Source organism: Cladophialophora psammophila, assembly GCF_000585535.1.
Source record: "Cladophialophora psammophila CBS 110553 chromosome Unknown aczJe-supercont1.31, whole genome shotgun sequence".
NCBI classification, from domain to species: domain Eukaryota; kingdom Fungi; phylum Ascomycota; class Eurotiomycetes; order Chaetothyriales; family Herpotrichiellaceae; genus Cladophialophora; species Cladophialophora psammophila.
In genome coordinates this window covers 119,262-140,455 of record NW_006912952.1, presented here as the reverse complement: position 1 = coordinate 140,455, position 21,194 = coordinate 119,262, and the positions used below count along the sequence as shown (strand labels likewise).

Genomic DNA, 21,194 nt, shown 5'->3' with positions numbered 1-21,194 from the left:
TGGCTTTCAGCCGCATGGCCGCCAAGATCGACCAGTGATTGGCCTATGAATTTCCTGTTTCGGCCTGGCGGCTGTATTGTTTGAGCCACGCGAACCGACGGTCCACCATCCAGGCAAGCCCCGATTCCATCTCCTGAAATATCTCCACCCATTGTCGGTGGTACCCCCTGGCCCGGGATGGATGAATTGCAACAGAGAAAAGCATTTCTGCATATGGCACTCTGACGTACCCGTCGCAGTCGAGACCCGACGCGTAAACTCGGATCAAGCTAGCTCCCACCATCCTACAGGAAGCAGGATGACCAGGAGGTAAAACTACTTACCTTCTCGTGGCTGACAATGCATTGGTCAACCTCAACCGCAATTTGCCTGTCGCAGGCTGCCATTGGATCTTGCTCCATCACCTCCACAAAGTTCTAAGGCTCAGCGCTACCCACGGAAGCCTGGATCTCTCGGCTTCATCGCCCGGGACTGGTGTTCCCTAGGACCACCTCCTTTTTCAGAATATCTCACCCGTCTAAAGACTCGCTTGTTAAATTAGCTTACTGATTTCACACTGCGGTCAGAGTCTCAGGCCGCCCTCGTGGCTGGCTGGGGTCATTGAGCGCCGAAAGCGTCCTAGTTGACCACTCCACCAAAGCGCGAGTCGCGACGGCAGGGCTCAGCATAAGTACCTCTCCCGTCTCTTTCTTGCCCACACCCTCTATTCTTTCTTTCCCAGCTCGTTACAACACCTCGCGACTTCGATTGACTTTTCAATCATCCACTCTTTTTTTGAGCTCGTTATTGCTTTGATAGGGTCTTTGACCTGTTCCACTCGTTTTTAACACTTTGCCATCGTTCAAATACTCTAGTATGCAATTCTTGTCCGTTGCCTTGCCGCTGGCTGCTTTGGCCGGCGGCGTCTACGCTAATCCTGTCCATGGCGGATCTTGCGCCAACAACGCTTGCTTGGCTGCTGTCACGGGCAAGGCTGCCCTGGGAGATGGTTCGCTCAGAGCCTCTCACTGCTCCAGCTTCCTGGCTACAACAGTGACCCCCATCGTCACCGTCACTGAGACCATCACCGGACACGGAAAGGACAACTGGAAGCGCGCCACCGTTGCTCTTTGCCCGAACGAAGTTCCCAACTATGCCAGTGCTTGCGACAAGGCTGCCTATACCAGCGCGTGCTCATGCTTTGGCTATACCGAGGTGAAGACTACCACAGTGGCACCAACCACCACCACAAAAACAATTTGGGTTAAGCCCACCGGTGCCTCCGGCTCAAGCTGCACAGCCTCGACCTTGTACAGCACCGTCACCGGCACAACTACTGTCGTGAGCGGCAGCACTTGCCCAGCTGTCACCGCCACAACTGTGACTCAGACCTCTATCAAGACCATCCCCACTTACAGCTCGTGCCCCGCGGCGATGACCGTCACGAAGCCTGGCAGCACCTGCTCTGAGACCACCAAGACCGTGTACGCCGGCGACGTCACTGCGACTACCGTCACCATCACCAACAACGTGGCAACAGCCACCACGGTCACCGTCACTAATACTGCCACCGTTACTTCTGCCCCCAGCGGCACCAGTCCGGGTATCCCTTCGTCTTGCAATGTGGATGATGCTTTGGCCACTACCCTCGTCAACAACTTTGTGATCTTGCTCGAGTACACCTCGTACAACGGCACCCAGGGACCACCTGGCCGTGGCTACCAACAGAATGTCTCAGATGCGACTTTGGCATCCGATTTCAGCGATATCTCCGACTCGATCAACTTCATGGCTGGCTTCCCTGTAAGTTTTCAGCTTGTATTGCGTTCTTGTTCTCTCACTAACAAATTTGTGTGTAGCTTGGCTCAGTTACTTTCCCCAGCAAGCAAGCTTTCGACTACGGCCAGGGTGTTCTCCAGCCTGAGGTTGCTGTTACTGTTCTTAACATCTGGCATGACTGCAACTCCATCACCTGGAGATGGAGAATCACGTCGACCGCACTCCCTGTCAACGGTATCAACTACATGATCATCGACAGCGACGGCAAGATCCAGAAGAACTACGCTGAGTTCGACAACGGCGCATGGCTCCAATCTTTCGGTCGGCAGTGCGCCATCAACCCTCCCAGCGTGGCTAGCTCCGCTGCCCTCAGGGCCCGTGCTCTCGGCCTTGGCATGTAAACGACGCAAGACGCAAGGGAGAGAAAGGAGCTCATGTGCAGAGAAGACGGGAGATGGGCAGGCGTTTGATATTCCAAGGTCGTAGAAGACGAGTCAATTGCAATGCACATCTAGGATTTCAGGCAGAGGAAGAGAGGGGTATTACACAAGCTTAGGAGGGGTGTTCATTTCCCTTGTACCCATGGTTCCCCACATCTTCAGGGCGATTTGAAATGATCGATGAAAGCATTGCTTTTGCATGTTTCTTGACGGACTAATAATGAATTGCACGGCATGATCTGGCTAGAGCATTTCCTGGACTGTACATTTTGCGAATTCTTTGGCCGAGCTTGAACTCCAAAATGTACATTCTGCCATGCGTCAAAGCGGCTCTGAAGATAGAGGACGATGGTGCATAAGGATATCCTGCATATTTGTCCAATGCGAAGTGAATTTTGTTTAGGGCCCCGACTTGATATTGAATGGTTAAAAGTCAATCCTGTGCCGATCTCCGACCACGAAAATTCTATGTTTGGATCCCATATCCCCCGATTCCACCGTCACGAAGCAGCGTCCACGGACAGTCAGACAGACATTTTCCCTACAAACATTTCTTGTTATACTATAACCTGCCAGGTGTGCCCGCTTCTGCGCTACTGTACGAGGCTGCTCCGCAATCAGATAGGCCTCCCCGCAGGATTTCCTCCCCCAAAATTACGGGTAGTATATCGAGGACGGTCGGGACGCCGCGGCCTCCCTTTGCAGGCTCCTCTTCACGACTCATTCCTAAACCTAACCATCGCAAGGATCGCAAATTTGAGAGTGATATTCGTCTTGGATCCCGTAGGGCAGCGGGTGAGTGACCTTGAGGCCTGAGAAAAGAGAATCCGCCCGGTATCGTCTCTCCTCCACAAATACGAGCATCAAATTCCCGACCATGAACCCAAAGCCCCTATCTTCAGCCTCGACCTACACTCAAGGCCACAGCGCGGCCGTGGTGGCATCACACGCGTCGCGTACGGTGGAAAACTCTGCAGCGTTCCTGCTTCCTCATCTCAAGCCGCATTTCACGGTTGTGGATCTGGGATGCGGCCCGGGGACGATCACGAAGGGCTTTTGTCCCCATGTGGCCGACGGGTCGGTGATTGGGATTGACGCCGCAGAGTCGGTCATCGAGCTCGCCCGCGCCGGCGCCTCGGAGAAAGAGTATCCTAACCTCAGGTTCTGCGTGGGAGACATCACGGCCCGACTGCCGCTGGACGACAACTCTGTCGACGTCGTCTACACCAGCCAGGTGCTCTACCACATCCCCGCGCCCGTGCGCGTCATAAAGGAAGCCCTCCGGGTGCTGAAACCAGGCGGCATGCTCGCCATGCGCGAGACGGACACGCTGATTTACCACCCGGCCAACGCCGGGACCGAAGCGTTCACGGCAACTATGGCCAGGGCAGTTTCCCCGGGTGCCCAGGGCATCGGGTCCGGGCGACGGATTCACCTCTGGGCGCAACAGGCCGGGTTCGAGCGGTCGAAGATGCAGGTCCGCGCCGGCGCGACCTGCCACCCGGCGCCCGACGAGTCGAGATGGTGGGCGAACATCCAGGTCGAGCGGCTCCAAGGGGAGATCGGGCGGAAGTGGTTGGAAGAGCTGAAGATCGTGCACAACCAGGCCGAGATCGATGCCATGGCCGCCGGCTTGAAAGCCTGGGGAGACAGTCCCGAGGCGTGGTATGTCGCGGTTCAGGGAGAGGTCATCTGTTGGAAATGAGTCGGGTGACAGCAGGGACATCAAGGCTGGCGCTTGATGGACCCGTGACGACCCATTTCTCAATATGGAGGCTTACAGGCGCGTTTTAAGGTCATGAGCAGCGGTAGGACCCCCGGAGTCGAGATCGATGCAGGTTGATCAAGAAGCATCACGAACCGAAAAGCTCAACAGGTCTAGGTCAAATCTCATTAACCGAGCCGCATTAAAAGTTCTAGCGATTCACATTCTCAAAAGACCACAGATCCCACCGCCCTTGCCGTCCTGCACGATCACCACCTTCCCCTGCCCAAAGCTTGCCCGTCTATCACTATGCCGTGGGATCTGGAAATGCGCCTTTGTCCCACGCTCAAGGGATCCCAGTCTTCGCACGTCCCTGACGACGTTGAGATGTGGGAGTGTGCGACCTGCATTCTCGCCGCGCGGGATATGTACATCTTGCGATATGGGGGTGTATGCTATTTCCCATACCTCGATTTGTTGGGCAGCAGATTGCGAGTATGACGGTGGGAGGTTCGTCGCGTCAATCTCGAGTACCAGCTCTCCGCCTTCGTCCCCTTCTAACAGACCCTTGATACTCACCTTCTCCGTCTCACCCCCGGACTTTTGTCCGTCCCGTAGAATCCGCTCGAAATCTCCCCTAGTGTTACCCACGCCGACGCCTCGCCCATTCACCACCACCATCGGAGTGTACGCCCCGCGCAAACCCATCCTTCTCACATATTCTCGCTGCCGGACGTCGTTGATGGGTAAGCTGAAAGTGTCTTCCCAGCCGAGATAGTTCCAATACGTTACTTGGTACGTGAGCAACAAGTACTCGGGTCCGGGAGACGAATTTGAGACGGTGGTTGGGGAAGAAGACAGGGATCGGCTGGCGTAAAAACGTAGCGGAGATGGAGATTGTTGTGAGGACTGATGGGATTGCACGAAAGAGATGAGGTTGTCGTTGGTGGGAGGGCAGGAATTGCAGCCTTGGGACTGGAAGAGTTCGATGAGGACGGGTTGCTCCAACGAGGTTGGTGATTGAGCAGCAGAAAAGCTCTCTGTGGTGTTGCCAGTGATGTCGGCCTGCTTCAACACGGCATCAGGGCGATGGAGAGATTCAGGAGCGGGAGAACGGAAGGATTTGAACAGCGACTTTACTTCTCTGGAGAGAGCGTGTGCCATGATGGGACGAGATGTCACACCTGAGCGTGCTGTCGTTGAAAATGCCAGATGACTCTCGTTTGCAGTCAGTCAGTCAGTCAGTCAGCCGACTTGGGGTGATGCGGGAACCGGGTTGAACGAGCTGATCCCACTGGACGAGACTTATGGAGGGTTATATACATGATTGCGAAGAGGGTATGCGTTGACTGTGGTCGTCATCAGCATCAGCTTAATCATTAATGGACTCACCGGCAAGATTGCGAATCGGGTCAATGCCACAAGAGGGGGCTGTGGAGAGTGAGGATCTCTTGCTTCGACTGTGATTTCGTAACACAGGTTTTGATAGGGTCAGTGATAGGAATGAGGCCGTGGAGCCCTTGAGTGCGTGTCGCGTACCTGCGTCGTGTTCATCGTCGGCTCGCATTCGAGGCGCAGGCGATGAGATGACCCGGAGGGCCTAATGGTACCCAGTTACTCTGCTGATTCCATCATCCAGCGATCATATCTTCCCCGTTCAATTGCCTGTGCATCTCCATCCTCGGATACATTCATCCAGGATGCCTTTATTTGATTTCTTCCCTCCAGCATACACCGTCGCCCTGGCCAAAGGGAACGACGAACACGGTCACGTGTGACGCCGTGGAACCTGCCTATTTGGTCGCTTTGCACTCTTTTTAATATCTCCCTCACCCGTCCAGACCAGTCCCTCATCAATATTTACATGCTTCCTGCATTTCATCTCGTATCTGCTTGTCTTTACCGGACTCGCCCGTACTAGACCCTGCCATGGACACCTGTCGAAAAGTCAGGCTGTGGGCATCGATCCCCCCCTCAGCCCAAGAGCCGTGCCGAAAAGTTCTGCGCGCCTGATTCGTCTTCACGGACAACCGACGACGAGAAGGAGGCGCGACCAGCATGACCTTCTGCAGCGCCCCTGGTCCGATGCAGCCAAATAGCTGCTTGCCCGCTGTTTGCATTGTTCCAGCCTCAAACGCCCAGCAACTCCGCCTTGCAATGCACGTGTGTGCCAACGGTCTGCCAACGTGGCATGCTGCCTGATTGACTCCATTCAGCCTCACAGCGTACCTTTCTTCTCTCATGAAGATGGCTTCCTCATCTCCTGAAGGCACACGACGACGGAAACTTCTCCATAGCAGTCGAAATGTCTCACATATTTGGAAAAGTGACTAATGCTGTGGTATCTGGAACTAACGAAAACTCCTTTTCCCTGGCCAATCTGAACCTGGGATTTTCTCTGGTCAAGCTTGAGGCACCCGCAGAGTTCCATCCTCTTGGTTCTGCGCTGTCACTTCAGCGAAGACAAACAGCTGAGGTGGGGTCTCACCATCAGACCGCTCGTTTGCTCGGTGCATTGTTCTCTCAAATCGCCCCAAATGCTCCAAAGCTCCTTCAAGCTTTCGGTCAAAGAGTCTCAGAGATCATCAATTCTCCTGATGCGAATCCCACGGGTACTCCCGAAGACGGTCCGTTCAAAGATTCTGTCGGCGCAGATGCAACCTCTATCTGGGCAGCTGCGACGTCTGGCTCTGCATCACTTGCAGTGTTGCTGTTGGCATGCTTGTTGGCTAGAAAGTTCGACGATCCCAAACTGAGCGTCGCCCTTTGGGTAGAAATAGTGGCAATCCGCCAGAAGGAAGTGCTCGCGACCGCGCAATCAACGGGATTCGCCATGAACGAGACAGTTGTTGCAGCTCACCAAAGGATATTACGCGAAGACTTGGCCACCTTCGATGCAAGTGTCCGTGCTTGGCTCATCACCGCTGATCAGGTAATGGTCAAAAAATTGAAGCAACTTACCCTGATCTTGGACAACCTTACTACTCTACCGGTCAGCGTTGGCAAAGACACATACGCAAAGATCATCAATGCCTGGGATGGAGCAATCAAAGGTTTCGAAGCTCTACTAGAAGGGAGACCGCAGAATGCTACCGACAGCTCCGTCTTGCTGGCTTTATCATCCTGGCACCTGTACCCTGATCTCATCGTCCTGTCCTCAGAGACCAAAAAGGTGATCTTCCAGGACCCATTATTTCCTCCCTCTGTCGCGATGACCGTGGGGTTTATCGCTCAAAGATACCGGTCAAGCATCTCCAGGGTTTCAATGGTCTCTGGCTCTTTCTCACCTCAGATACTATGGTGAGCCGGTCAGTGTTCAGACGGATCATGACAACTACCGGATCACGATGGACGAACTTTGCCTTATTGCGTTTGGATCTTTACTTGCGCACTGGCATCTGCCAATCAGCATCATAAATGACCTTGCCTCCTGGTTTTGTGCCGTCGACAGTCTGCTGCACAGACATTATAGCGATATGCCATTGGCCGAGTATGAAGGGTTCTTCATCTGGTTAGAACCTCTGGTAAGGGCATCAAGCCTGCTGGTGAACCGGTCGGAGAATGAATCTGCGGACTATGAGAAACTCGTTCGTTACGGTCGCAGGCGCTGCAAATACCTTCTCGGAGATCCTCTGATGGAATTTGAAAAGAACAGACCTTTCTTCGGGCTATGCATTCCGTACGTTGCGCGCGGTCTGGCAACACCTTCTGGGTTAGAAGAATACCTTCAATATCTCCGATCAGTAGCAGAAAGCGCCTGCTTTGTAACATTCTCCGTCATTCGGTACTGCGAGACAATTGCAGACACGGAGGTGGTTGTTTTAGCTACCGCCACTCCCTACACCTGGCCGTCGGATCAACGCGCTACAACTGACGGACGTAAACCGCAAAAGTTCCATGCACGGTGGGTTGTTACACCCTTTGCGAGACATGTGACGGAATTTAGACGAAAATTAAATATTCAGCAAGCATCGCCTTCGGAAGTTGTCGGTTCCATTCTCCCACAAAACTACCGTGTTCTCACAGACAAGCATTCCTTGTTGAAGGATAGTCCCCTCTCCTCATTCTATTGGTATGACCCTCCTTCCCTTCCCCACCCAGCTGGCGCCGTCGAGGAAGATTGCTCTGGGGAGGGAGGTGCTGCGCAGTATCGGCCCGCCGTTGTAAAAAGGTCTCATGCAACGTCTGAAGTAGACGACCCTTCAAATGACGGCCAGAAATATCCGGACGCCTGTAAAAAGCATACGGGAGCTCTCCTTTTTGGTCCAATATGGCGGGCTGGTGTCAATCAGCGAGAAATCGGCCTCTTTGCCGCTAGTGAGAATGACATAGTTTTCGAACAGCAGTTCGAAGCCTTCGCCATGCTACAAAGGTCGAACATGGCTTCTCTGAATCTGGAAGAGACCTTGCAAAACGTTCGACTAGAAAATTTTCCTGAGGGCAGAGTCGCTTATTATTTGAAGCAGTTGTATGGGTTGGATTTGGCGTTTCCCGGTGAGTGCGCTGTGCGTTGTAGCGGGGAGTTCTAGAACTGACATTTCAGACTTGACGTCTTTTGGAAGGAGAAGAAAGATATTCTATAGGCAAGAGCAATACCGACCAGTCGCATACACCACCATCAGATCTCTTCATTGCTTAGCGGTGATGTCGCAGCTTTATGCACAGTTCCCTTCTGCGACGTTTCCCATCAAAATCGCGGAGAAGCAATTCGATTTCCTCGAGCACACACTTGTTCAGGACGATATAAATTGGAGGTTTTGTTATTTGAACGAGATCTCAAGAAGGAATGCTCTGGCTGGAATTTGCATGATGGAAGCGGGAGGCGTCCCAATGGGCACTTCCTTATTCGATCGTGCCTTTGCAATAGCGGCAGGAAACTCCATTTTCGTCGCAGAATCGCTCCTTTCAGATCCGTCACGACGGCTGCCTGGGTATGCGATCCGGAGGATCGTCGGCAATCTTGGCCGACCTGGGGTTTCTGTTCTGGTCAGTCCACACACTGCGATGGTCAAGGAGAAGACAAGAGACTTTCGAGCAGTAGCACATGCCCCTTACGATTACAGACGAGAAGACAACTTTCGTGGGACTTCGCTGCACCTTTCGCTGACGGAATGGAAGGTACCCATTGGTGTCCCTAGCAAGATTGTCGGCAATATCGACCAGGATATCTTCCAGCTCGAAGCGGTTGTGTCAGTACACGACAGAGGGCGCTGGTATGGAGACATCGACGTACTCAGAGCTCTTGACTACCAAGACGTACTTTCCCGTACAAGGAATTGTTGCTCGTGCGAGGACAGACAGTCGCGACTCCAGGAGGAGTCCACCAGTATCGACAACTTCGAGGAGCTGTTGGACCCTCCAGATACTATTGGCATACTCAGGGCACACAGAAACTGGCCAGCCAGGTTGGCTGCGACCTGCATAGCAGCGCAGACGGTGGGTGCGCGCAGGGTATGCATATTGAACAACGAAGAGGTGTGCTGGGGATGCCTTGAGTCAGAGATTGAGCAGCGTCGCCGCCGCAACATAACAGTTTGTTCGGATGACGATTCGGAGCTTAGTCTTGAAGAAGGAAATGGCGAGTCTCAGAAAGAACAATCTGACCCTGGAGAGGAAGATGGTGTTTTCATCATCATTGACTGAGGTGTGAGAATTGAACGGGAGGTCTGAAGGGAAACTATGTAGGACCGAGAATTTACTGTTTGAGCCCGTAAAGAAGAATATGGATCAATGTCAAGACCAGCCAGGCTGAGGACCTGTTACTCATACTATCGGCAAAATAGGTGGTATGGGATGGCCATGTATATGCCTAGTGAGCCCTCTAGAGATACGTAGATAGATGCCAAGCGGGGAACGCAGAATCATAGGCGATACAATACACTGAATACAGCCATCAAGAATTTTCATTCTTTCCCATCATTCTCCCTCGAATCACTAAAATCCGCTCTGACCTGTTTTGTTTTGTTTTGTTTTGAGAGGAAATTGTTGCGCGAATTGGTTTTTGAACGTCGAACGTGTATGTACCCAGATGTATGTACTACGGGAAAGAAACCAGCTTGCTTGCTTTCTCTTTTCATCTGAATTCTGTCTCGTTGATTTTCTCCGGATTATTACACGTCCTGTTCCCTTCGTGGAATCCTGGCTCTGAAAGAATCCTCTCTATTCGTGAATCATGCACCTACCCATCCTGGGTGTGTATGTACCAAGCTACCTAGTACCTAACCACTGCTCACAGGTGGGATTATCCCGACCTCATCGCCAGGATTAATCACCAGACCCAATCCTTCTCCCCCTCCACTTGCCCGTTCCCCATCTCTCTCATCACCGCCCTCGACCTCGTCGGGGTCGAAATCGACATACTCCAAATTCACCGTCACCGCCGCGCTGCGGAGCACGGCGTGGCTTATGCCGGGGAAGCGCGTCTCGAGAGTGCGGAAGAGGTCGCGCAGGGTCGTGGGCGCGCGCAGGTGCAGCGTCTCCAGACCGCCTGTGAAGGTGCTCGCTGCGGCGAAGAGGAGGAGCGTGAATGTTCCTGTCCCCGTCCCCGTTCCCTCTTCCCGGTCGGTGGCTGTGGCTGTCATTGCGTCGGGAGAGAGGGGTTTCTTGTTGCGCGGGCGCGGCGCCGGTGGTGTGTGACGCCGGTGTCGAGGACGTGTTTTGCTCGCTCGCTCTTTTGCTCACGCTTTTGGCCCACTCGCTTGCTTTCCCGGCGGCGGTGGTAGTGGCGATGCTGGTGCCGTCTCAAAGTCTTTTTCACTCACGAAACCCCCCCCCCGGCCAGTCGACCGACCTGATAACCAAAGAACCGACAAAGATAGTCGGTCGGTATTCCCGTTTCAGAACACCGCTCCAGAGGCCCTTCTCTTTCCTGGAGTTCGACCGTGCGCGTAGTAGTTAGTGTTGTTGAGTGTAGTCACTTAAGGTGTCGTGTGTGGCGTATGGCGTAGTGTTGTTTATCAACGATATGGCCGCGTCCCGGTGTGTCTTGTATCCCCCTTTTCGTCGTCCCCCTGTCTCTCTCTTCCCTCTCTTCTCAATACTATGTCTTCTCCTCAGCGTTCCTTCCTTGCCTTTCTTTCTTTACTCACTCTACCGTACCTGACCTGTTCACCTCCCTTGTTTTTTTTTGATACCACTCGCTTTTTCTCCCTTCCTCCTTCGCGTGAGGGGGGGGGGTTCTCTCTTTCTCCTTTTCTCACCAATACTTTTTATCTTCCGTTTCCTCTCTGTGGCTCGCCTGGTTTTGGTGTCAGCGACGGCCCAGGCCCTTTGCTTCAGACAGATGAGATGAGAAAAAAAACGCAGTCCGACAATTTTCGTTGGGGACAAAGAAGATACCAAGATGAGCATCCCCCCTGAACAGGCGGGAGAAAAGAAGGGAACGAGGATTCACTTCCGCCTCTACATAACAATAAACCAAGTATCCCTCATGTTCAGTGAGTGCCGCCTCGTCCCGGAGAAAAAGACCCCACGGAAAAATCGGAGCGACGTGGTTTATCCGGGGCTTGATCATTGACGCGGAGAAACACGCTCCGGAGAAAAAAGGACGGCCACCAGTCAACCCCCCACACATCTGAAAAATCCAATGACATCACACTGTTTATATTTCAATGCTCTCGCTGTCTTTTTGTTGTGAATTACCGATTAGTACCTCGTCCCCAGTCTAGCACACAAAGAACACTCCCTACAGTCTCCTTCCATGAATCAATGCCATGATACTACCCTGCCACTGGTATGAGTTACGAAGCTACCTGCCGAACCATTGGCCCCCAATCATTCTGTTTCTGCTTTCTGCTAAAGAATTCCGTCCTGCCCTCTTGGGAAGTAGGAGGATGAGATCATCTCTCGTCTAAGCATCGCCCCTCACCATCCAAACCCCACAATCGCTATGTCATTGTACATATTGTCGAAGCATGATGGTAGTCCAATGCAACATCTTGCACCGTAGAAAAATGCACGCCGACACGCAACACTCATTTAGTGCTCAAGCAGTCTCAACGATCCCTGCACCACCACGTTCTCCAGGATCGAACCCGGTGGAATGTCGATAGTGCTGTTCTCGGTAGCCACAATGATGACGGTTCCTGTAGGTCAAACCAGTCAGTAATGCCAAGTCGATCAAAAATGCCCGTAGTGTATAGAGATCTCACCCTTGAGTACGATTCCACGGCCAAAGTTGACATCGCCAGTAACGGTCAAATGATCGAGCTCGACAATGTTGGGAATGCTGCTAATCCTCTTCTGGAACTGCGCAACCTTTTTGAAATCGCTGCCCAATTTGATCAATGGTGCAGGCCCGAATCGGTTGGGGTCCATGACCAACTGGCCATGCGACAAAGTGTACAGGTTAGATTTGACCAACATCAGATCCGAGCAAGTCTTGACCGGCAAAAACCGTCGTCGCGGAACATTGACGCCGTGCGAGTTTTTGAAGTGCTTGATCGCCGCACCGACAGCAGTCTCGAGTTGGATGATGGAAATGTCAGCCTCGCCCTTCTTATCGGCCGGAATTGACTTCTCGTTGGGGATGATTTCCATTTCCAACTCGTTGTTTTCTACCACGCGCTTGACCGCGCGCAGGTTCATCCAGATGTTGTTGGTGTTGAAGTACTTGAACTTTTTGATCGACTTGAACTCGTTGACATATTGCTTGGGCACTTGGGCAATTTCCAGGAGTCGTGCGCGGCCCTCGTAGTCGATGATGGTACCGCCCTTGACGTCGGCCTTGGTCTTGTCGGTCAACTCCATAATGTACTCAGCCTTGGTCTCGACCATGTGCTGCAAGATGCGTAGATCCACCACGGCGCCCAGGTTGTCGGCATTGGACAAGAAAATAATCTCAATACCGCGGTCCAGGAGCTGGTCAAGAATGCCACTGTTGTAGAGACTCTCAAAGACGTCACCGTGGCCCGGAGGATACCAGTCGGACAATTGAGAGTCATATGATTTGGGTGCCGGCAGCAGGGAGTCCTTCAACACACGGGGGTATCGAGATTGGTTGAAAGTGAGGATGTCAATGTTATGGCCTTCGTATTTCTTGATGATGGATGCAGTGTCTTCGTCGGTGTTGAAGCTGTTCATCAAAACAAATGGGACGTTCACGTCGTAGGTGCGGTTGAGGTACTCGATCTGGCGCACCGAAAGATCGAGGAAGGACATGCCATCTCTGACCTCAATCACGGATTTGGGGCCGACGCAGCCCATCGACGTACCCAGACCACCATTGAGCTTGACGACTGCGAGCTTGTTCAAGAACTCGACTGCGTCACTGTTGGGGAGCTCGTCGTAGGCCACGACCTGATCGGGATTGGGGGGATTGATTTTTGCCCAGTCAATGGTGTTGCCCTTGGCTCGGTCATTGAGGTATCTTCTGAACAGGGAGAAAAAGTTGTCCATTTCTGCCTCGAATCTCTTCTTTTCGGCCGGGTCTTTCAGCGTGTCTGCAAGGTTGTTGAGGGCATTGCGCATTTGGCTGGCAGCCACATTGGTCGAGGTGTTCTCAAAGGCCTGCATGGCGGGGGATTTGATTAGCAGCGGCTCTGACTGATGGTGGGTGTGGGTGGGAGAAAGAAAAGAGGTGAGCAACTCAATTGGCGCAGGAGGTTCCAGTAGCGGCATTTTGAACAAGGGAAGGCGCAGAAGTCCAAAAGGAAAAGTGGCACGAGCAGAGAACGGTTCAAGGGGACTATAAAGGGCAGCTGGTCCCGGCAAGGTGCGCCACGTATTGAGATGACGAGTCCAAAACAGTGTTTGACGTCTCATTTCACCATGGACCAGAAGAGCCAGCACCGTGATCTCGCAGGATTTATTTTGCAGACGAGTCGGCGGGCGACCGAAAACGGGTTTCCGGGGGCTGCGAGAGAAGGTCCGTGCGTCATGGGAAGGAGAAGTGTTATTTGCATGTCCGACATTGGCTGGAAGTGAAGTGATACGAAGCGCAGGAGCAGCAATCAAGAAATGTGTTGCTCACCACATGAGACTGTGTCTTGCCGTGATGTCTCTTTTCCGCTGGGGCTGGGCCGTTGGAGCCGTTGGCAGAAGCACCGTGGGGCCGGAGATGAGATGGGATTGCTTTGGAGGCCATAGCTGTGGCCGTAGTGGTCGCTGTCGCTGTCGTTCTCACTTCTCCTGCTGTGCCGTGGGAGACGAGATGAAACCAGGTGGAGAAACGAGATTTGATCTGGAGACAGTCTCAGATCAATCTGGGAAGGGACCGAGAGCTTCTTCTTGAGCTCTGCAGACAAATTAGCCACAAGTTGATGGATCTGAAGTCAAGATGAGGACAAAGTGAAGAGAAGGGAGGAAAAAAAGTCGAGCAGAGCGGTGATGCAAAACTTGGAGAAGGTGGGATAAGTAGGAGGTAAAAATGCAAACAGCAAGCTTTAGCGAGAGCTCTGGCAACCTATGGCTCCCATGGCCCCCATGGCTCCTCTGGCACAACAGACGGTCAAGGCGACCCAGACATTTCATCACCCGCATGTGCTGTGGGCGAGCCCTTGGTGTGGACAGGTGTGGATAGACAAGACCCTGACCAGGCGTGATGTAGTCGTGCAGCTGGATGGGAGCAACGCAGCAAATGATAACCAGCGGGTGAGAAGCTCCAAAAGTGGGTGTGTGGGCTGCTTTTGGGCTCCATGCAGAGGAAACCAGAGGACAGCGCGGGAGTAGGTACTGGGTAGGTAGGTAGCAATTGGGAATGGACTGGATGGACTGGATGGGCCTGGATGGTTCATCTGGCGGTCAGGATTCACCACTCACCGAGTCAACTCGTTGTCAAAATCTGTCTGTGTGGTCGACGTGGACGCTGCGGTACGGAGAGCTGAGTACCGTCTCCCTCTCGCTACTCTTCCTCCTCGTCGTCTACCTTGTAAATATATGCACTTCTATCTATCTACCTCCCTCCAACAACCCCCGATTTTGTTGGGCTCTGACCCTCTATCAAGGTAGGATCGATTGATCGAGAAGCGTCATTTTCCCGTCGCTCCTAGCCCTGCGACGATCTAGACGACAATCCATCCCCCCCCGTCTGTCATCCCACCAAAACTCTGACCGCCCACGTCTGCCCCTCTCTGCTCCCCCCGAGTCCGCCACAGCCAAAAGCTCCGATCACGACGCCACACCTCCCATATCTTCGCCTACTCTGGTCTAGAGGGACCGCCAAAATTGCGAGTTTCGCCGGACTGCCTCTTTTCCTGCCTGCGCCTCCATCCTTCAGACGAATTTCTCCTTTTGAGATCCAGATCCATCAATAATACCTGCTGGGGAGAAAAAAGTAAAAGAGAAGAAACCCCTCCCCTCCCCCCCCCCCAAAAAAAACCCAAAAAAAAAACAAAAAAAACACGACTGCCTCAGTACGAGGACAGAACAGACTGGATCCGTTTTCCCAAAAGATGAGCCCAGCAGCTTGATCCATGTTGGCGTCTGATGCTCTTTCATGTGGTGGTTAGCTTCATTGAGTGCCATCGAGGATTCTCTTTCCGCTGCAGTCAGGGACTTCGCCGATAAATTTGCCTCCAAGAAACAGATCGCCCGCCAATCGTTGTCAATTGTTGGTCGACGTGCGACTTCGGATCCCCTTTCCTTGGCCAGCCCTGCAGCTACTCATAACATGGCGTGTGCGTGCGCACGTGTGCACAACTGTACAAATGAAACTGAAACCTCCATCTTCTGGGACCGCATAACGTGGGCACAGGTCGCAAGGACTGCGCATGCAAAGAGCAGGCCAAGAGAAAGCACACCGGGAAGCAATGATATTGACCATCTTGAAACATGCATCGTATTCCGTTGATATACCTCCGTTTTGTGCACTGTTTTCCTTTCTTGAGCCTTTGATCAGTGGCCCACCCGGTCCTTGCAGGCTGTGAGCCGCGGAATTAAAAACAATATCTGGTATCTCTGAATCAAGCACAAGAAATAATCTAGGGAGACGCACAAGGAATTGGCCGGCTTACTGGGCATACGGCTTTCAAGAACCATCTTTGCTCGGCCGCCTTGCCTCGTTCCCCTTCCAAAAGACCGCTCCCACGCTGAAACACGATAATTCAGACGCCTCGCCAACCACTTCCCTGATCTATTCAGGATCCCTCATGTTTGCCACTGACATCTCTCCTCGAAAAGAAACTTCGTCGTGCGTCTCGCTTCGAGTCCGGGCTGTCCCGTCCGCCGCTCGTAACTGGCCTCAGGTTTTCGGACGCAACTCCGTTGCTAGCTGCGAAACTGCTGCGGATCGTGACCGTGCCTGACCCGGCCTTGACCACTTGATCAGATCCCCCGCCCTGGTCAGACACAAAGAACAGGGCCTCGCCGAGGTCTTTGGATCGGAGCATGTCGTGATCTCGCACCTGCACCTGAAACTGTGTGTCCGCCGAGCACGGCACCTTGAAATTTTCGTGGTTCGCGTCATATTCCACTGTCCCTGAGGATGACCTGATGGCCTTGGTCTTGTGCACGTCTTTGGCCCCTTTGGATCCTACCATCTTGATGACAACCTGAACATCGGCTTTAGGAGGGTATCCGGTGGCCGAGACGACAATGAAACTGGCTGTTCCCGTCTCACCCCCTTTGTGAGCCGTTATGGTCGAGTAATTGCTCTTGCTGCGCGAGTGCATCATAGGTGATGGCGTGAGTGGGGTCACAGGAGTCGCGCTTCCGTCGACCAGGGGAGAGGCTTTGGCCGGGGTCATCGTTGGCGTCAGGGCGGTGTCCGCAGTCTCCAGCATTCCGTTGGTGGTAGTTGAGGCTGCATCTTCCTTGCTGCTTCGCCCTCTAGTCAAGCCGTGTTTGATGAATGAAGCTCCCTTCACCACACCGCCGCCCACCTTACCGACACCTCTGACGGGGGCACCAATCACCTTTCCTGCGGGCGCAAAGGTGCCTGAGAAGGTCGATGTCCCTTGTCGCACCCGAGTAACGTAGTCGGGCTTGAATAACATTCTAAGCCGAAGAACCCCCGACTTTCCGTCAAGCGCATAAGAGAGCTCTTGTGGTTGGAAAGGTTCCAGAACTTGCAAGTTCAGTGTTGCAGAGCCCAAATGGTCGGCTTTGTCACCAAAATCCCAATCCATAACGTCCACCTTGAAATCGGCTGCCGTGCGAGATGGAATCTGCACCTCAAAAAATTCGTTCCAGGCAGGATGGAGTGTCTTCTTCTGAATCTTGGTCTTGTACACTTCTTTACCATTCAACCTGAATTTGCAGTACGGATCACTGTAGCCATTACGATCGGCCGACGGAAGATCGGCCGCATCCATCACGTCGACTCGGAGAGTGCCCATGTTGTTGATGCTCTCGCTGGGATCAAGTTGCATTTTTACCGGCAGATATTTGAGGCTGACCACCACTTTGCTTATAGCCCCATTGTTGCTCCTCATTGTAAGTTCGGTGGGCTTGTACAAGGACTGTTGTAAAGTCGGGAGAGTAGGGCCAGTCAACTTAGCAATGATATCGTCCTCGTCTCCCTTGCCGGTCCGGTCGACCTTTTCGGTCAACCGGAGTGTGATTCGAGACATTTCAATTTCACGAACCATGGCATCGCCAGTCTCACCGAAGTGGTGGTCTCGGTCTCGAATTTTTGATGACGTATAAGCCGGGAAAGCCTGGTCATCCATCAATACCTCGAGCCTTACGTCAGTTCGAGCAAAATGTCCTTCGATGATGTTGAAGACGATGAGACCAGATTCTAGTCGTAATTAGCCGTGACCACCGTATAGCATAAAGGGACGTACCGTATTTGTGGAGATCCTCTGGAGTGATCTTAATTTTGGGTGCCTGCTTTCTGGCCGAAGCGATAGAGCTGTTGATAGACACCGCTCCATTTGTCAAAGCGCCAAGCCTGCCAGCAGTTTCCAAGCTCTTCCGGCCTTCGACATTAGGCCTTGCTATCTCAGTTGAGGACTTGACATCAACGGATGATTTCTTGCTGTGGGTTGGTGTTCCAGCGGGCGCTCCAGGCGCTTCAAGTGCTGCTTGGGCATTTTGCTCTTCCTCTTCATCTTCTGGATCTATCACACTCAAAGTCGGAAAAAATGAAACGCTGTAGTTGATGGTGCCCTTCGCTTCGCCTGCACCTCCCATCCGCAACCCTTCAGACAGTACGGTCTTGGTGTCATGGACTTCGTATCCACCTTCCTCGGCCTCTTTCATGTAGTCTGAAGCAGCAATTTGGACCAAGCCCAGAGAACGGTCTTTTCCAAGCTTTTCTTCGTCCATTACCTCAAGTATCAGCCGCTCAGAAGGTGTGTGCATCGGAACATATATGACCTCATCCCAAGTAGGATTGAGTTCGTTCTGATATGTTACTGTCCGACCCTTGGGGATACTTGACAGCAAGACCCTGGCATATGGGTCCGATTTGCCCATTGTCTCATAATTCCGAAGGTTCTTTGCACTTTGAATGTGAATGCGCATTACACCAACCGGGGTGATGTAGCCGCCAGATCCAGTGGCGCCCTTCAATGCAACCGGTTTCCAGTCGAGCATCATCTTTGCTTTTCCGGTCGTCGTCCCGTGCAAAGTGAACCACTCCTGTCCTTTGTCTACAAGTTTGAGCATATCGTCCAGTTTGATTTGGAAAGTGCCCAAGATTGGATCGGCGGCAAGGTCGCGATTATCTTTAATCGCCAATCCGATCCTAGCTTTCTTGCGATCCGTGATGAGGACTGACTTGGTATTGCCCGAAAATACGGGGTTGTTGGTGTGCTTGAGCTTGTTCGTGACATGGATTTCCTTACTATTCAGAAGAAGCACCGCGTAAGGATCCAAAGCCCCGACCAAACTCTTGCTTCCGTCCAGATCCTTGGCTTGTTCGATGGTGATTCTTGCAATGCCAGTATTTGATTCCGGCGGTGGCAAAATCTCCCCGGTCTGGAGCTTCTCCGGTTCCAAGACAGGAAAGAAACGAACATCACAATGGACCACTCCACGGTGCTTCCCATTCGCAAGGACATCAAGAGCCAGGTTTTCGTATTCGATGGCGCCCTCCAGTCGGTCCAGGGCGAACGTAGCGGTGCCGAGGTGCTTGTCTTTGCGCACATCATTGTAATCGTAGACCTGTAGGGTAAGGGAATCCGTGAGATTCGTGATGATGACGTACAAGGTCTCGTTCCAGCGAGGGTTGTGGTCTTCGTGAATTGTTTTGGTGCGAGCAAGCTCCTTAGCGCTGTTCAGTGAGACAATAATATAAGGGTCTGGCGTGCCCGAGAATTTGTCAGGATTCTTCAATCCATTTGCGTTATGAATGGTAACGGCAACAACACCAATGGCTAGATCGATGGGGTTGCCCGATAGCAGTTTGGCCACCTCGATGGGGAACACATTCGGCTCGTACATGATCGGTGCAAGATTGCCGTGGATCTGTTCTTTGATAAAGCTCTCCAGTCCAGGGATGAAATTGATGTCGAAGCCGAATGTTTCTCCCCCCAGAGGCTTGCAGACATAGTCAATTGTCGGTCGACCGAGGAAACAAATGTCTACGCGCTCAATGTGCGGGTAGGGAATTTGCAGCTTCATTTTGACCCGCATCAAGCCCGAGAACTCGAAGTCTTCAACAATGACCTTCATTGATTTGCTGACAACCCCTTTGCCGATTCGAATTTCCAGGACGACTTTCGGGTTGATTTTTGTCTTGAGTTGACGAGCAGTCATATCCATGGTGTCTGTTGGAGTAAAGCTGAACTTCCAGTCCATCAGGACAACATCATCCTCGGCTCTCGGGTAGGTCTTGACATGCTCAATGCGAGGTGGTTTGGTGCCCAGGATAAAAGTCTCGAGTCGCATACTGTCGAGGAACGCCGGCGTCGAGGTACTCAGAACCTGGTCTACTGACATGATGATGGCTTTGGCCAGCTGGGGAGCATAGATGGGCCAGAACTTGACCAGGAAGCTGTTCATCCATTCAAGGCTCTCGGTGTCGGTCTCTAGACGTGCTTTGCCCAGTTCCCGAGTGATGTCGTCTCTGAAGTTTCGTCTCACCCGTCTAATGGAGGTTCTGTAGTATGTGCCGCAGGTGGCCATGATGAGGAGGACCCATGCCAGGCCACCACCGAGGGTCGCAACGAGCCATGATGCTATACAGGCGAATATGATGACGGCCGTGTTATGATACCAATCTGGAATTCTTAGAGACGCGGCCATGTATCGTGAACGCTGAGGTATACGAACCACCGAAGAACTTCTCATCCAGCCTCCCCTCGAGGGCCGTCTGGTGGTCTAATAGGTTGCCTTCTTTGTCTTCTTCGGTCTCACCAGATCCGAAGCGTGGAGCCCACCCGACCTTGGACCATTCTTGTTCTTCTTCTGGGGCCACTCCATTTGCCGCGCCAGCTTGGGTCGTAGGGGCTTCTACTTTCGCGGCAGCGGCAATGGATTCCGGTGGAGGCAGATCGTACGGGGCAGGTTTTCCATCGTCCTGTCACATTTATCATTTAGCGGTGGAGAGAAGGAGAGACTTGAGAATAATATTACTCACCACATCAGTCACCACTCCGACGCCCTTGGGTGGGCGACGCGTGTCGTTCAGCCGCTTGGTTGCAGGTCAGTGGTATGGTTTTGCCGCGAGTTGGGGAAAACGAATCTCACCGATCTGGCTTGCGCGGCCTTTTCTTCTGGCGAGGCATTCGGATCAAAATGCAGCACCGCGGATCCTGCCTTCCTGCTCTCGTCCAAAATGACTCGCTCAGCATCGTCACCGGTGACAGAGCTGTTGGGATCGCGAGCAGCCTCGACGGCGCCTTGGGACTTGAGCTCGTTCTTTTCTCTCTCGGGGCTCATGGTGATTGGGTGAGGACGATCAACCGACCCTGGTCCGAGCTGCTCTAGATTTCGGAGGGCATGGGGAGGGAAGGAGAAATGGGACTGAGGACGGGGGATAAGTAGGCAGGATAGGATTTGCAGTCGCTTGTACAACTCGGTCTCTGACACAGAGGAGAAGAAGTGAAAAGGGAATGGACGTGGTGAGCCTGTGAGGAAAGAAGGTCGGCCAATGCTTTGAATTGCTGGACACAGCGCAGGCGGCTGGTGACGAGTGACGGAGATGCGGAGAGCTCCAGATTAAGGTTTAAGTGACTTTTTCAGCTTGCAGTGCAGCGCGCACGGTGCAGTTTGCAGCCTGCCGGGAGCTTGCTTGAAGGGGGGGCTTGGGGGCTTGCCTTGAGCTAGTGATACCTGCCTTGGGCCTGCCTTGGCTTCGTTTAGGCCCTAGTGACGTCCACTAGCTGCATCGACGGCCCACCCGCAGTTGTTGAACATGCCCTGTTTCGCCTACTAGGTGCCTCCCCAGCCGAGTTCTGACGGGC

General features: G+C 53.0%; 8 protein-coding genes across 8 annotated transcripts; 4 read left to right on the top strand and 4 right to left on the bottom strand.

Annotated features, from left to right (window-relative positions):
- Positions 1–855: 855 nt before the first annotated feature.
- On the top strand, positions 856–2,159 carry A1O5_12104 (uncharacterized protein; the record flags this gene model as incomplete). The annotated part of the gene is made up of 2 exons (XM_007752673.1): positions 856–1,782; positions 1,839–2,159. The coding sequence occupies 2 exons, from the start codon at positions 856–858 to the stop codon at positions 2,157–2,159; spliced, it is 1,248 nt and encodes a 415-aa protein (XP_007750863.1).
- A 916-nt stretch (positions 2,160–3,075) lies between these two features.
- Positions 3,076–3,903, top strand: A1O5_12103 (uncharacterized protein; the record flags this gene model as incomplete). The annotated part of the gene is made up of 1 exon (XM_007752672.1): positions 3,076–3,903. The coding sequence occupies one exon, from the start codon at positions 3,076–3,078 to the stop codon at positions 3,901–3,903; it is 828 nt and encodes a 275-aa protein (XP_007750862.1).
- Positions 3,904–4,122: 219 nt separating this feature from the next.
- Positions 4,123–5,067, bottom strand: A1O5_12102 (uncharacterized protein; the record flags this gene model as incomplete). The annotated part of the gene is made up of 1 exon (XM_007752671.1): positions 4,123–5,067. One exon carries the CDS (start codon positions 5,065–5,067, stop codon positions 4,123–4,125), a length of 945 nt encoding a protein of 314 aa, XP_007750861.1.
- A 1,141-nt stretch (positions 5,068–6,208) lies between these two features.
- A1O5_12101 (uncharacterized protein) lies at positions 6,209–7,207 on the top strand (the record flags this gene model as incomplete). Its single annotated transcript, XM_007752670.1, has 1 exon — positions 6,209–7,207. The coding sequence occupies one exon, from the start codon at positions 6,209–6,211 to the stop codon at positions 7,205–7,207; it is 999 nt and encodes a 332-aa protein (XP_007750860.1).
- Positions 7,208–7,250: 43 nt separating this feature from the next.
- A1O5_12100 (uncharacterized protein) lies at positions 7,251–9,546 on the top strand (the record flags this gene model as incomplete). Its single annotated transcript, XM_007752669.1, has 2 exons — positions 7,251–8,397; positions 8,447–9,546. The coding sequence occupies 2 exons, from the start codon at positions 7,251–7,253 to the stop codon at positions 9,544–9,546; spliced, it is 2,247 nt and encodes a 748-aa protein (XP_007750859.1).
- Positions 9,547–10,121: 575 nt separating this feature from the next.
- A1O5_12099 (uncharacterized protein) lies at positions 10,122–10,484 on the bottom strand (the record flags this gene model as incomplete). The annotated part of the gene is made up of 1 exon (XM_007752668.1): positions 10,122–10,484. The coding sequence occupies one exon, from the start codon at positions 10,482–10,484 to the stop codon at positions 10,122–10,124; it is 363 nt and encodes a 120-aa protein (XP_007750858.1).
- Positions 10,485–11,880: 1,396 nt separating this feature from the next.
- On the bottom strand, positions 11,881–13,416 carry A1O5_12098 (UTP-glucose-1-phosphate uridylyltransferase; the record flags this gene model as incomplete). Its single annotated transcript, XM_007752667.1, has 2 exons — positions 11,881–11,987; positions 12,054–13,416. The coding sequence occupies 2 exons, from the start codon at positions 13,414–13,416 to the stop codon at positions 11,881–11,883; spliced, it is 1,470 nt and encodes a 489-aa protein (XP_007750857.1).
- Positions 13,417–15,977: 2,561 nt separating this feature from the next.
- On the bottom strand, positions 15,978–20,670 carry A1O5_12097 (uncharacterized protein; the record flags this gene model as incomplete). Its single annotated transcript, XM_007752666.1, has 5 exons — positions 15,978–17,581; positions 17,628–20,009; positions 20,062–20,308; positions 20,369–20,422; positions 20,479–20,670. 5 exons carry the CDS (start codon positions 20,668–20,670, stop codon positions 15,978–15,980), a joined length of 4,479 nt encoding a protein of 1,492 aa, XP_007750856.1.
- Positions 20,671–21,194: the final 524 nt, after the last annotated feature.